The sequence below is a fragment of the Schistocerca nitens genome, chromosome 4 (genome assembly GCF_023898315.1).
Source record: "Schistocerca nitens isolate TAMUIC-IGC-003100 chromosome 4, iqSchNite1.1, whole genome shotgun sequence".
Classification (NCBI taxonomy): Eukaryota; Metazoa; Arthropoda; class Insecta; order Orthoptera; family Acrididae; genus Schistocerca; species Schistocerca nitens.
In genome coordinates this window covers 579467644-579481966 of record NC_064617.1, presented here as the reverse complement: position 1 = coordinate 579481966, position 14323 = coordinate 579467644, and the positions used below count along the sequence as shown (strand labels likewise).

Sequence of the window (14323 nt, the reverse complement as noted above, 5' to 3'; positions counted from 1 at the left end):
AGTTGAAAACATACTGTATGCCTCATTCCTCTTTTGTTGACCTCCCTTCTTTACTTAAAGTACGATCACTAGAAATCTCAAGATCCACAGCACAGACACTGTTCCGACTGTTACTGTTACTAGGCTGTGGAACCAAACATCGGTTGGGGTCCTGCACTATGTCTGAAATGGATTCATCATTTTTTCATCAATTTCTGTTTCAGAATCCTCAGAATTGGCAGGAAGTGAAAATATGAACTCTGATGACTTTACTGGTACGTATTTCTTTGTACAGACTTGCTTCTTTGAAGTAAGGGTTTAATAGCAAGTCAGATTTGTAACTATTGTGATGCATCAACTATAGGGTACCCTAAACCTTTAGGGTCAAAATTATACATGTGGAAGAGGGTGCTAAAGTGAGTACTTTAAGATAAGACACTATGGTTAGAAATTAATATTTAGTTTTTTTAAATGAAATAAACAACCCACACCTTACAGGAACCATCAACAGTCGTGACTACCAGTCTACTACACTGCAACAGTGCACGCATTTCTGCCATCCTCTCATAAACATCATCGATGACTGTCGTACAACGTATGAGGCAGCTAGGATCCTAGTAACCAGCTCATTTCCACTTTAATGCAACATAACTGGAAAAAGTCAAACAGGGATATATCACTGTCTCCAGATAGTGTCAATGACTATCAATGCAGAAAGACAAGCAGTTAACAAACTCATGTGTCACACACATTGCTCATTTAACATCACAGTGCCTGAAATATTCATTTTTTACCATGGTTTCCTGGTTCCAAAACAATCATTTTAGGAACCTTTACTGTCACGTAAGTCTGATGCTTGTGGTTTGGTATACCAAGTATATAATAATTTTCCTCAGAACAACATGATGAAATAAATTAACAAGTGTTTCTATTATTACACTGCAGCAGAAGAAAGGCAATTTTTCATAAAAAATGAATCACTTCAATCGTTTATGGAATATTTACACTACAATAACACTGAAAGAGTGAAGTTACATAAGGAAGTAGATTTTAATTATGAAGAGAATGTAAAGAGCAAATGTTTTACAATAATTGGTGATGGCAAACCTCTCCAGTAACTTCTAGTTGGTGTGCTAGCTCACGCAAATGTTCTTCTCCAGCCAAGGGATTGACACGATCACGGACAGCAGCAACAAACTGAGACCAAGGCATCACTGGAAAGGGCAGCAGGCGACGAGCTTGTGATAACCATGACAGGGATGCCTCGAGGAATCCTGTCCAGCGTGGAACCTCCTGTAGGTTACCAAATTTAAACATGTTTATTTGTCTTCAAATACATATTCTTCATGCATATGTTTTCTCTTCTGTTTGCCTAGTTTCCCAATATTGTAGCTGATCTGAACCTGATGCAAGATATCTGGAATGGTATGGGGAACCAGCTCCATGCCTATAAACAACTGATCCATAATCTGCAGGTTTTGCGTGACCTGTGCATTGACATCTGGTGCCATATACCTGCAGAAAACTACTAAGGGTTTACCAAATCCAACGCATGCAGAATCACTGCATTATGTTCCTAAGGTGAATCGACAACAAAGAACAATATTCACAATGGGGCTGCGTCATGGCTGCTGCAATGTTTTCTTAACAATAAACAAATCACTTTAAATTAACCTCACTGGTTCTCTTTTAATTTCAGGATTTGTTACGCTATAATGAAGAACTGAAGCTAGAATGTCCAGTAAAGTGATTTATGTTACAACAAGGGAAAAATCTGGGAAAAATATTACAAATTCTCTTAAGATAACTGTGTCTTCAACTTCTTCTTTGTGTTTTGCTCACGAAGAGATCTGGGTAAGAAACTGAAAAACAGTAGTAATTTTTTATAAACATGGGTAATATAAAGAATTTTTGAAGAGAAAAACTAAATGGAACACGTCAAGGCAGTTCTAATATGTGCAAAACATAATCTTAGGCCACAGCAATTGACCTTGCTAGAGGTATGTTTATACTATGAATATAATTAAACATACAGTGAATTATCGCAAACAGGACAATGAGAGGAAAAAAGGGTAACAGTTTTATCAATGAAGAACCACTCAACCTGGTTAAATAAGAAGACTATTTGCTTCAATGGCCAAAAGCTGTATGTGGACATACATCAACTTTTTGTCACACTTTCATTAATAAGCGTATCCAGTCCAGCTTTTTCTGGATTGTATCCTAATTCCACCTGCAGTCAACATTAAATTTATTTCACTGAATATTTTCATTCACTTTGGAAGACTCATTTAGTGTCACTATGGACAGCTATTACTTAAATCTGTTTTATGACACCACATCAAAATATCATTTTACAGCAGTTTTTTATGTTTCAAGAATCCGATATAGTTTCATTTATTAACAGAGATAAAACTTTATTCTATGCAGTATCACATTTGTTTTCACACTGTAATTATTGTTGAGCCATTTTACTGATATAACACTGTTAAAACTTGAAACTTGTTCAACTATGAGCAGCCTTGTTAAAGAAAAAGCACTCAGCGTATATGCCTGGGGGCATCATTCAACATGTTGAAGAGGCTATTCCAGTAGCCACTTAGCGAACAGGGTGCAACCAAATGCAGACTGTGGCACAAATTGGAACAAACGATGCCTGTTGTCTGAGCTCTGATTTGGTACTTGGATGATTGCAGTGACTGGTAGAGAAGGCTGAAAAGACCAACTTTGCACATAAAGTTTCCAAAGCTAACAATTTGTAGTACTGTCCCAGAACTGATCATGAACCCTTAGTTCTGAGTGGAGTGGAAGGATTGAACCAGAGACTTCAAAGGTTCTGTGAGAATCTAGACAGCCACTTCCTAGACTTGCACCATGAGTTGATAACCGTAGGGACCCCTTAAAGGAATCACATGTGTACTACACATGAGAGACTATTACCCAGGTAGCTGACTGCTGTGCATAGGGAGACATGGGAGTATTAGTATATGATCCTAAGGAGTGATCCCCCGCCACAGGCAAGAATCTTAAATTCCTAGTAGTTAACTGCCGAAGCATTTGCAACAAAGCACCAGATTTTGAAGCACTCCTGAAAAGTGGTTAAGCTCACATAATACTAGATAAAGAAAGTTGGTTGAAACCTGAAGCTGATAGTCATAAGATCTTTGGAGTAAAATTTAAGAGTATGTCGAATGGATAGGCTACTGGGCAATGCAGGTGACGTATTTGTCACAATAGACAAGGCACTCAAATCCATCAAGAGAGAAATTAAAGCTGCATGCGAGATCGATTGGGCAAGACTCAGTATCAGAGGTGGACATAAAATTTTAATTGGATTCTTCTATTGAACACAAGATTCATCTTCTGATGCAACTGAAAACTTTTTTCAGTTCACTTGTATTTAAGTTCCCCAAACATACTGTAACCACCAGTGGAGATTTTAATCATTCAACAAAAACTGGGAAAATTAAAGTTTTGTTGGTGGTGGGCATGACAAGACTTCCTGTGAAACATTACTAAATATCTTCACTCTTGAACTGATGGTTTGGAACCCCACTAATGATAGAAATGTATGAGATCTAATGGCGACAAATACACCTAACCTCTTTGAAGATGTCCATCAAATTTGGTATCTAAGACCATGGGGTGGTAGTGGGAATAATGATTACCAAAGCACAAAGGTAAACCAAAAAAGTAGAAGAATGTATATGTTCATTAAACTGGATAAAAACACAATATATCATATACAAATGAGGAACTAGAAATTTTAGTGCAGGAAAGGAGCAAGTAGAAGAGTTATGACTGAAGTTCAAAAGAATAGTCGACCATGCAGTGGATACATATGTACCCAGTAGAACAGTTCATAAAGTGAAGGGAACTCTCCATCATACACAGTCACTCCAAAGTAAATTCTTAAGAAACACACACGACTGCTAATAGGTGTAACAAAAAAAACGACAGGACTATAAACAGAAAAACACTGAATGAAATGTGTTTGGCTGTCAAGAAAGCAATGCGTGAAGCCTTTGATGATTGCCATAGCAGAATTTTGTCAAATGATTTTTATGGAACCCAAAGTAATTCTTATCATATGTAAATGCCGTCTGTGACACATAAGTAAATCACGCGCAAATGAGACAGAAACTGAAATTGATGGTAGCAAAGGAAAGCAGAAATGGCTTAACTCCATTTTCAAATTTTCCTTTCCAAATAAAATCCCACAGGAGAGTTGCTCCAATTTAACCCTCGTACCACTGAAATCATTAAAACTGAACATAGCTCCAGGGACTGATGGCATTTCTATCAGATTGTATACTGAGTTTGTGGATAGCCCTTCTTTCAGTTATATCGTGCCTCCTGATCTGACTCTGAGGACAGCTGCCAGAGACAGCAGGTGAAGCCAACTGCAGAGAACACTGAAACTGGAGCAAATACTGTATATCACACAGCAGTCATGTGAAAACAAGATCACTTGAAGCAACCACTGGACCCACACTGCCACAATAAAAATGCGCTTCAAGAACAATCATCTCACTTGTTCACACACTTCTGATTTGTGTAAGTATTATAGAGACTACTCCAACCTGTTGCTATTGTGTTTGGTACAAATGTCTGGATGTTTTTGGACTCTTGAATACTCTTGTTGCAGGCAGTATACACCGATCAGCCAAAATATTATGAAGGTGGGTGGGTGGTTTTGGGGGAGGAGACCAGACAGCAAGGTCATCATTCTCTTCGGATTAGGGAAGGAAGGCAGCCGTGCCCTTTGAAAGGACCATCCCGGCATTTGCCTGGAGCAATTTAGGGAAATCACGGAAAACCTAAATCAGGATGGCAAAACATTATGAGCACCCCTACTATCGATATAAGCCTGTCCACACGATAGCAGCATCATCTGGCAAGGAACGACTGCTAGTCAAACACATGCACGGTGCACGTAGTATCAGTGAGTGTGCTATCCATGTATAGACTGGGGAAGCTGCATGATCTATCCGAGTTTGACCGAGGGCAGATTATGATGGCCCAGAGGCTTGGCATGAGCATCTCAGAAACTGCATGACTTGTTGGGTGTTCCAGGATGCTGTGTTGAGTGTCTTCAGCACATGGCAAAAGCAAGGTGAAACCATATCCAGACGTAATGGGGTTGTGTGGCCACCCCTAATTACAGAAGTCACACATAGCTGGGCAGACTGGTAAAACACACCGGGCAGCAAACTGTGGCAGAACTAACATCAGATGTTAATGCTGGGCAGAGTACAAGTGTATCTGAAGACACAGTGTGCCGAATTGGCATTGGACACTGGCGCAATGACGGAGCGATACATGGTCTGAAGAATCCCGATACCTTCCTCATCATGCCGATGGGAGGGCACAAATCCATTGTCTTATGGGGGAACGGCTCCTTGACATCTATACTGTGAGATAGAGACAAGCTGGCGGTGGCTCCATTATGCTCTAGGGAACATTCATGTGAGCATTCATGGGACAAGTGGAGCTCATGCAAGGCACCATGACAGCTGAGCAGAATTGTACCCTATCTGCAGACCATGTATACCCTTCACAACAATCGTGTTTCCCGACAGCAGCGGCATTTTTCAGCAAGATAACACACCATCTCACAATGCCAGGAGTGTGATGGAGTGATTCAAGAAACACTGTAGTGAGTTCCCATTGACGTGCTGGCCCCCAACTCATCAGATCAGAACCCGATCAAACACATCTGGGATATCATCATTGTTTCCATGCCACAGTGTGGCACTGCTGTTACCTGAGCCAAATGTGGGCATCTAGCTATTAGGTAGGTGGTTATAATATTCTGGCTGATCAGTGTATGTATGGTTATGGGCTGGGATTTGACCTGGTTGATTCTACTGGCCTCTTGTGTGCACTTTTTCATAAAAATTGTCTCTCAGTTTTAACCATTTAAAATATGCAGTGTGTCTGTAAACTGAAGTGTGAACAGAACTTGTGGTGGGGAAAGCTGTCTTTTACAGAAGAAACTCTTACCTGCTGCAGAGGATGACTAATAATCAGTTTCCCATATAGCAATGCTGTGTGATGCACAGTGATCAGATTCTGTGTATTTTGTGCGAGTTATATTACTACTAATTTCTGTATTCTGTATATCATTAACACATTTATAGGAAAATAACCACTCATATGGTTGTCTGAACATTGCATTACCACTCACTTAAAAGGATTGCTGCAGAAGAGATTATATAACATTGGGAAACAGCCTACAGTTGCTCCTTGTAACATAGTAGAGAAGGTAGAATGGCGATCTGCTTAATCGCTCTTCAGTTAATTGATGGACTATATCATGTTCAGGCCTTGTCTCAACACAATCTGACTTGAAATACTTCTGCCCAGAATTGACAGCTTTTACTCCGATACAGGAATTAAACAATATAAGCACAGTGGCAAAATGGAACTGCAAATCCATGACAACTGCTATATTTGAGTACACACTCTCCACAAAGGATGATCTAGACAAAAAATGGAGAGAACTTGAGATCTAAGTAGAACTGACAAAGGTATCCGACATCATATGGCATCAGAGACATCCCTCTAAACTGGTTCAGCTCATATCTCACAAACTGCATGTTCAAAAACTGTGTACCTCTGCCTTTACAAATTCACCATTTAACCAAGACATTCAACTTTACAACAGTCAACTATGGTGATTTTGCATAAGGTGTGCACGAAGGTTCAGTGCTTCGATCAATTCAGTTTCTTCTTTACATAAATGACTTACTGTTCAAAATCAGTAGTACTACCAGCACATTCTCTGCAGATGATGCTGTATCCCTCTTACTGGCAGAAATGGTTATGAGACCATAACTGGAAGTACAGTTGTATTGTGTGGTTGCTTTGACAGAAGTAACCTGACAGTCAAGGTGGGGAAAAAAAGAAACCTTCCTGAACTTTCTCTGAGAGCCAAGAAATTTATGCTGTCATGAAATAACATGGCCCCAAAATATCTCCCTCATCACAAACAAGATCCATGACAATTTAAAATGGCAAACACACACCAGTAAAACTAACAGTAAGGTGAACAAAGTGTGAGATGCTTTACACATCCTCACATACCACACAAGCCCAGAGAATTCCCTGCTTACTATGCACAATAGAGCTCAGATATTTTCCTCACACAGAAGAGAACTGTGAGAGTAAGGAACAGGGCACAGCCAACTGATTGCAGAATGCTCATCCAAAAATCACTCATTCTACCATTTGGCAGTCTTCACATATCAGAAATTTACAAGTTTGTTAAAAATAATATTGCAAAATTCAGCAAACATGTGAATGTCCATGGTCATGGTAAGAGACAGAAAGTGAAACTGCATGTTCAAAAAATGTGTACCTCTGCCTTTACAAATTCACCATTTAACCAAGACATTCAACTTTACAACAGTCAACGCCATCTGATATATAAAACAGGTATTCTCTGATATTGTTTCATAAGAATCTGAAAATGTTCCTTCTTGATCATTGGTTTTACACTGTATCCAAAGTTTTGGCCATATTTGTGCGAAGAAATGTGAAATCGATTGTTGTAAGCCGTAACTATGCCAACCAGATAGTTGTTTTGAATCTGTGTGACAGCAACATGAAAATAAAATAAAACTCTAATAATAACACTGAAAATCATATTTTGAAAATTCTAATCACACCACCTCATATCATCAAACCCTCACTCCATACAATGAGTTGTCCAACACCAAAGGTATGTTTTGGGCATTACCATGTGCATGTCTTGTACAGGACATGATTCAAAGGACTATGTAAACAAATTTTATTGTGTACTAAGCCAAATCCCCTATACATCCTTACCATTATGTGGTTTACTGAGTGCTTGGAGTCTAACCATAGTATATTGACTGTAGCAGGATACATTAAGTAGTTCATCTTTTTCTTCTGTTGATCAAACAAGTAATAGCTGTTTTATATTTTAACTATGTTGCCCTTCATATGTATTTCAGATCATCTCTCGAAAATGGTATCACAGCCAAAAAGTGCAGTAATGGAAGCAAAACAGAGAGTTATTTAAATCCACATGTCAGCCAGTGTGACAGAATGTTATCATTCTGACATTCACCATACCAACAACTGAAATAACAGGATAATAATATTCAGTATCAAAACAACAACACACAGTAAGCTTCGAATCAAACAAAATGAAAATTTTAAAATGAGGAATAATGCAATAGAAGTGCAGCAGCTGTGCAAAAGTGAGCATAATTTTCTGAATACATACCATAGGCGAAAAGTGTAAAATACTTTTAAAACTGAACAGTGGACAGCCTATGCTCGAGGAAGGCTATTTTTTTTAGAGTGATATTGTACATTTTTGTGTAGTAGTACGACAACAGTGACAACAGAAAAACAATTTTTCAAAACTACAAATAGTAAGGTGTTGTCAACAAAGATACACATCTAATGTTGGTGAAATGATAACAACAACAAAATTTTATGGTCTTGCTATTTTGCTTGGTGATTCCCACATAAAGCAGTACCATGATTGATTTATATGGTAACGCCATCTGCATTGCCAACCTGTCAGTCATGGCAGCATGTCAGATGGCTGAAAACAATGCATCCATGTAAATTAATTAAATAAAAATGATAAGTAAAAAAGTGTGACCATTGAAATTTCATTCACAGCATGTTCTTTGTTGTGCAACAAGATACTACTTAACTGCAGCACCCTGCGTTCAGCAGCAGGAGACTCTATAAGCAGCGCATAACGCCCACAACTTCGTGGACGTAGGTGTGATACTGATGTCCCTTTGCCCTGGAAAATTATGCTAGTACTACCTGACACATTCAATAACTTTCTGTTTTTCTTAATGTCTATCCCCTTTAGGAACAAAATTCTAAATACATTTACAATTCAAGGGTAAATATATAATATTTCATACAACTGTGGCTAACAGATGTGAAAATATAACAGCAGCTTCATGTAAAAATCATCATTATTTGACAATAGTATGCACAATCAGATTCCACAATAATGAATGAAAAACAAATGAGAGAGATTCAAAATCTCAGGTTGTACAAATTTACTAAACAAGAAACATTTATAATAAATTTACATTTACATTGCACAGACTATACATATAAAGACATTCATTCTGAGCACTTCATTATACAGTGTGAACAGAACTCCTTGACAAACATTCACAGGTGGTAGTTTGGGCCAAAGCAAGACAGATGTGGCTAATAACATGGGCCCTGAGCACTTGTTCATCTTTGGTACTGTGAAACACACCTCTTCTACTGCACGCTCTTTGCTTTCCATATTTTGAGAGAAGGTAGTATAGACCAAAACATGAAAAAATGTCCAGTAAACATGGTCTTTAAAATAACCTTAAGAGCTATGAGTACTTATTCAGTAGAAGAGATGTGTTTCACAACAGCAAAGATGAACAAGTGCTCACAGTTCGTAAGTTATGCATTTTAGAGCCCAAGTTACTAGATATCCTTTTACTGTTTTGATCAATACTGGCACCTCTGAAAGTTTGTTGGTGGAGTTATGGTTCACAACGCAACAGAATACTGAATACGGTAGTTTGATGTTTCTGCTCCATTAAAATACAAGCCACATGATTAGATTTCCTCCCACACCCCTCATAGAAAATGTAATTATAGTTACCTGTGGTTGTCAGATGACACTTTTTTTGACAGAGAAATAAAGACCATCCCACAGGATAATCAACAATAGCAGCAAAATGCTTGGTGTAAAGTGAAAAAAAAAAAAAAAAAAAAAAAAAATTTAAGTCGCTAAGCAAGAGTAACTTGGGCGCAATGCACATACAAAATAATGTGTTGTTGTGTAAGACAATTAGAACAATAATCAGAAATGAGAAACAGCAGTTTTTAATTCATTCTGCAAGAGGAGGTGGAAAGAGTGCGAAAAAGGAGAGGAGATGCAAGGTTGGGAAAAACTGGGAAAAGGAAGAATATATCAATCAGAACTTAGTTGGCTAAACAGCTGTTAAGTGGACTGACTGTCAACAACTGATTGCAGCTGGCAATATTTTACATCCTAAAAATCTCATTAAGACTTTGCTTGAGAGAATACATGATAAACAAGAGAAAATACTTGAAGGAATTGCAGGTTGTATTGAGAAAAGAAACGGAAGTGTGTTAATAAGTAATTTGTTGTTGTTGTTGTACAAACAGTGGTATAAGTAAACATAAAGTCATAATCTAATGGAGAAAAAATGATAAGAAAGGAGAGAAGAATCAAAGAAAAGAGAAAGGGAAAATAAAGTCTTATCTAGCAAAAATTCTTTTCTATGCATCTACAATGATGAGCAATCTCAACCAGTATGTTCAAGTAGGAATGGGAAGATGATACACAACAGCATGTCACGAATTTCACCTTTCTGACTGGGCTGATGGAACTTTGATTTGCCATAGAGGATTGCATTTGTTATCAGTACTTAATGTTATGGCTCTGAACAGTTTTCTCACAAAAGTTTTGGCTGAAGTACAAGTTAATAGTCTGCAGAATGGTACATTAGTAGAGAGCACAGATAATGAAAAAAGTGTTCAATTGTTCTTACATGGTTATAAGCAAATGTGCAGTAGCCACCAGAAAGATCGTGGGAGGCGCACATCGGCACGGCGCGTCACAGACGGTAGTTGCCGCAAATAGAGTCCTGTCCACCAGAGGACACACAAGAATTCGGCTGCGACCTCTGCCAGCAGAACAACAACAACAACTCAGGCAGCACGGGTTGTGCCCAGTCAGTTCACATCGGGCATAGCTATGAGACAGTTCCCTGTCTACTCTGAAGTGCGACGGAAAACGTGAACCGTGTTACTACACAACTGGTGACAAGTAGGGTCATTCTTTCGCGTGTAGCGTCGTCGTCCCGGTTTCGCAGCTTATCCGCGGCATGGAGGATTTAGTGCGGGTTTTGGTTGAGCAGCAGACGGAGCTCATGGCCACCATGAAAAAAGTGCTTCCGGCGTTGCTCTCCACGCCGTCTGCTCCAGCGCCGTTCCCTCCTCCCTTTCCCCCGTATGACGAGACGGCGGAGGACTGGGACCATATGAACATCGCCTTCGGTAGCATTTCCAGGCGTTTCATGTTGCCGATGCGGAGATGTGTCGTGCTCTTTTCTTGTCTTTGATATCTCCCTCGCTGTATCAAGTTTTGCGGCAGCTAGTGCCGTTGCAGGAACCCTCGTCCTTGTCTTTTGACGCATTGTGTTCATTACTGTCTTCATATTATCGCTGCCGCACGCATGTTGTGCGGCTAGGGTCGAGTTCTATCAATGCAAGAAGCAGCCCCATCAGTCTTACCAGGCGTGGGCCGCTACCCTGCACAGTCTTAGTCGCAAGTGTCATTTTGTCACGGAGCAGTCGCAAGAGTCGTATGCCCACGTTACGGTGTGCGACGTCATTGTTCGTTCGGCCCCTGATAGGGAGGTCCGGCAACAGGCCCTGCAGTTAGAAGACCCTTCCCTCGATGAAGTCCTGTCCATTGCTCAATCGTATGAAGTCTCTCACGCTGCAGGTCAACAGTTGGAAGCGTGGTGCGACGTCACGGCGGTTCATGGCGGCACGGCCGCGTCCACTGTGTCCGGGGTGGACGACGTGCGAGCGGTACAATCCAGCCGTTACGGCTGCTCCTGCACAGCACGTAAACAGAGTTCCGGCAGCCGGCCCCTGTTACTGTCCTGTGCGTCGTGCTATATACATCACAATCGGTTGGAGGGCCCCCAGCGTTGAGCCGTTTGTCGCAAATGTAATAAAAAAGGACACATTGCTAAAGTTTGCCGCTCAGCCTCGAAAGAATCGAAGGAAGCAGTTACAGAGGACATGGACGTGGAGATTCAGGAAGTTTCATCAGCTCCCGACGCATCGGCACATGAACTCTTTATCGAGGTGTAGCTTTGGTCGCGCCGATTACAACTGCAAGTAGATACGGGCGCGGCAGTTTCTTTGTTGAATGCACAAACTTATTCCGACCTTGGGTCGCCACATTGGCGCCAGTTTACCGGGGTCTACACGGTTATGGTAAACAGTTCATTCCCCTACTGGGTCAATTCACTACCGACGTGACTTACAAATCAGTCACTCGGCCTATTACTTTTATTGTTGTCAGTGATGCAAGCTCTGCTAACCTTTTTGGCTTGGATGAATTTCAAGCTTTCGGGTTTTCTATCACTGATACCATACAGTTGGTCTCCGAAGACATTCCCTATCAATCATTAGAATCTTTGATCTCTGACTTTCCGGGTATCTTTGAGGAGGGCCTGGGGCGTGTCTCAGACTTTGAAGCTCACTTAACGTTGAAGGCATTGGCTCGCCCGCGTTTTCTACGTGCGAGGCAGATCCCCTTGGCTCTCTGCCCTCAGGTAAAAGAAGAACTAGACCGGCTGACAGCCCTAGGGGTCGTTCTTCCCATTTCTTCTAGTGAGTGGGCTTCGCCCCTCGTTATTGTCAGGAAACCCTCGGGAAAATAACGTCTTTGTGGCAATTTCAAGGCCACCATTAAATCGCAATTGGTGGTGGACACCTATCCTTTGCCTCGTGCTGATGAATTGTTCTCTGCCGTGGCGGGAGGCCAATATTTTTCGAAAATCGATCTTTCAGAGGCTTATCATCAGATACCTCTTGATGAGGACTCCAAAGGGCTGGCAGTTGTCAACAACCCATTTGGCCTTTACCAATACCAGCAGTTGGCCTTCGGAATATCCAGTGCCCCGGCGATATTCCAGCGTTATCTTGAGCACGTCACGTCGACAATCCCTCATTGTATTAATTACCTGGACGACATAATTGTAACGGGCCGCAGCACGAAGGAACACTTGCACAACCTTCGCACCCTCTTTCTCAAATTCAGGTCCATGGGCTTGCGTTGCAACCTGCGTAAGTCAAACTTCTTCCAACCGTCCATTGAGTATGTGGGCTACACAATCTCTCGTCACGGTGTCCAGCCGCTAGGAAGTTTGGTCCAAGGTATCGTCGACCTTCCGCGGCCCGTTTCACTGAAGGAGTTACAAGCTTTTTTAGGCAAGATTGCCTATTACCACCGGTTCATTCCCAGGGATTCCACCATCACTGTACTGCCTTCTGTGCAAGGGTGTTCCTTTTGATTGGTCGCCTGCATGCGAGCGAGCGTTCACCTCGTTGAAAGGCCTCCTCACGTCAGCGCCGTGTTTGGCTACTTTTGACCCCCATAAGCCGTTGGTCCTGGCTACAGATGCTTCGCAGTATGGGGTGGGGGCGGTCCTGGCCCATCGCAACGCAGATGGTTCTGAGCAGCCACTGGCGTTTGCGTCTAAAACTCTTAGTCCCGCACAGGCCCATTACTCCCAGATGGAAAAAGAGGCTTTGGCCATTGTCTAAGCAGTTACTAAGTTTCACCCTTTCTTGTACGGCATGAAGTTTCAGTTAATCACTGACCATAAGCCATTAATATTGTTATTTGGCCCCGCCTCTCAGATTCCGGATAGGGGGGCCCACAGACTACAGCACTGGGCCTTGTTCCTGTCTAAGTACCATTATGACATTCATTTTCGCCCTACCGGACAGCATGCCAACGCAGACGCTCTTTCCCGTCTTCCGGTGGACCCGGATCCTACGTTCGATCGAGAGGAGATTATGTGTTTTCATTTGGATGTGGCGTCCTGCCAAGCTGTTGATGGCTTCCCGATCACTAGTTCTAGAGTCGCCAGGGAAACAGCAGCTGACCCGGTTCTCAGGCAAGTAGTTCGCCTCATTCAGCAGGGGTGGTCATCCCGACCTCCAGGCCGGGCCTCGGACCCTCTTCGTAATTATTTTGTTCTACGAGACCGCCTCTCCGTCTTGGAAGGAGTTCTCCTTCTGGCTACCGATGATACAGCTCCTCGCGTGATTGTTCCTGCAAGTTTGCGAAGGGAAGCCCTCACGTTATTACATGAGGGGCACTGGGGTGTTTCCCGTACTAAAACCTTGGCTTGCAGACATGTGTACTGGCCCGGTATTGACAGAGAAATTGAGCACTTGGTGGCCGCCTGTTCCCAGTGTGTGAGCCAACAGGCATCTCCCAGGTCAGCATTCTCTTCATGGCCGCCTGCAACCCAGGCATGGGAACGTGTTCACATCGATTTTGCAGGCCTGTTTCTCAATGGCTTTTGGCTCATTGTCATTGATGCTTATTCCCAATTTCCATACGTGGTTCGCTACTCCTCAACCACTTCAGAGGTTGTAATTCAGGCACTAGCAAAAATCTTTTCTGTGGAAGGTCTGCCAGTCACCCTGGTCTCGAACAATGGACCTCAGTTTATGTCGCAGATCTTCCAGGATTTTTGTAGGCACTTCGGTATTCGGCACATTTGCTCTC

At 41.8% G+C, this 14323-nt stretch overlaps 1 protein-coding gene across 1 annotated transcript in view; it reads right to left on the bottom strand.

The window, feature by feature from the left end:
• Positions 1–14323, bottom strand: part of LOC126251853 (death-associated protein kinase dapk-1-like) — a 305116-nt gene that overhangs the window by 61247 nt on the left and 229546 nt on the right. The window contains exon 18 of the mRNA XM_049952529.1: positions 1087–1272. Within this exon, the coding sequence (XP_049808486.1) occupies positions 1087–1272 (186 nt within the window). The remainder of the gene's footprint in view (positions 1–1086; positions 1273–14323) is intronic.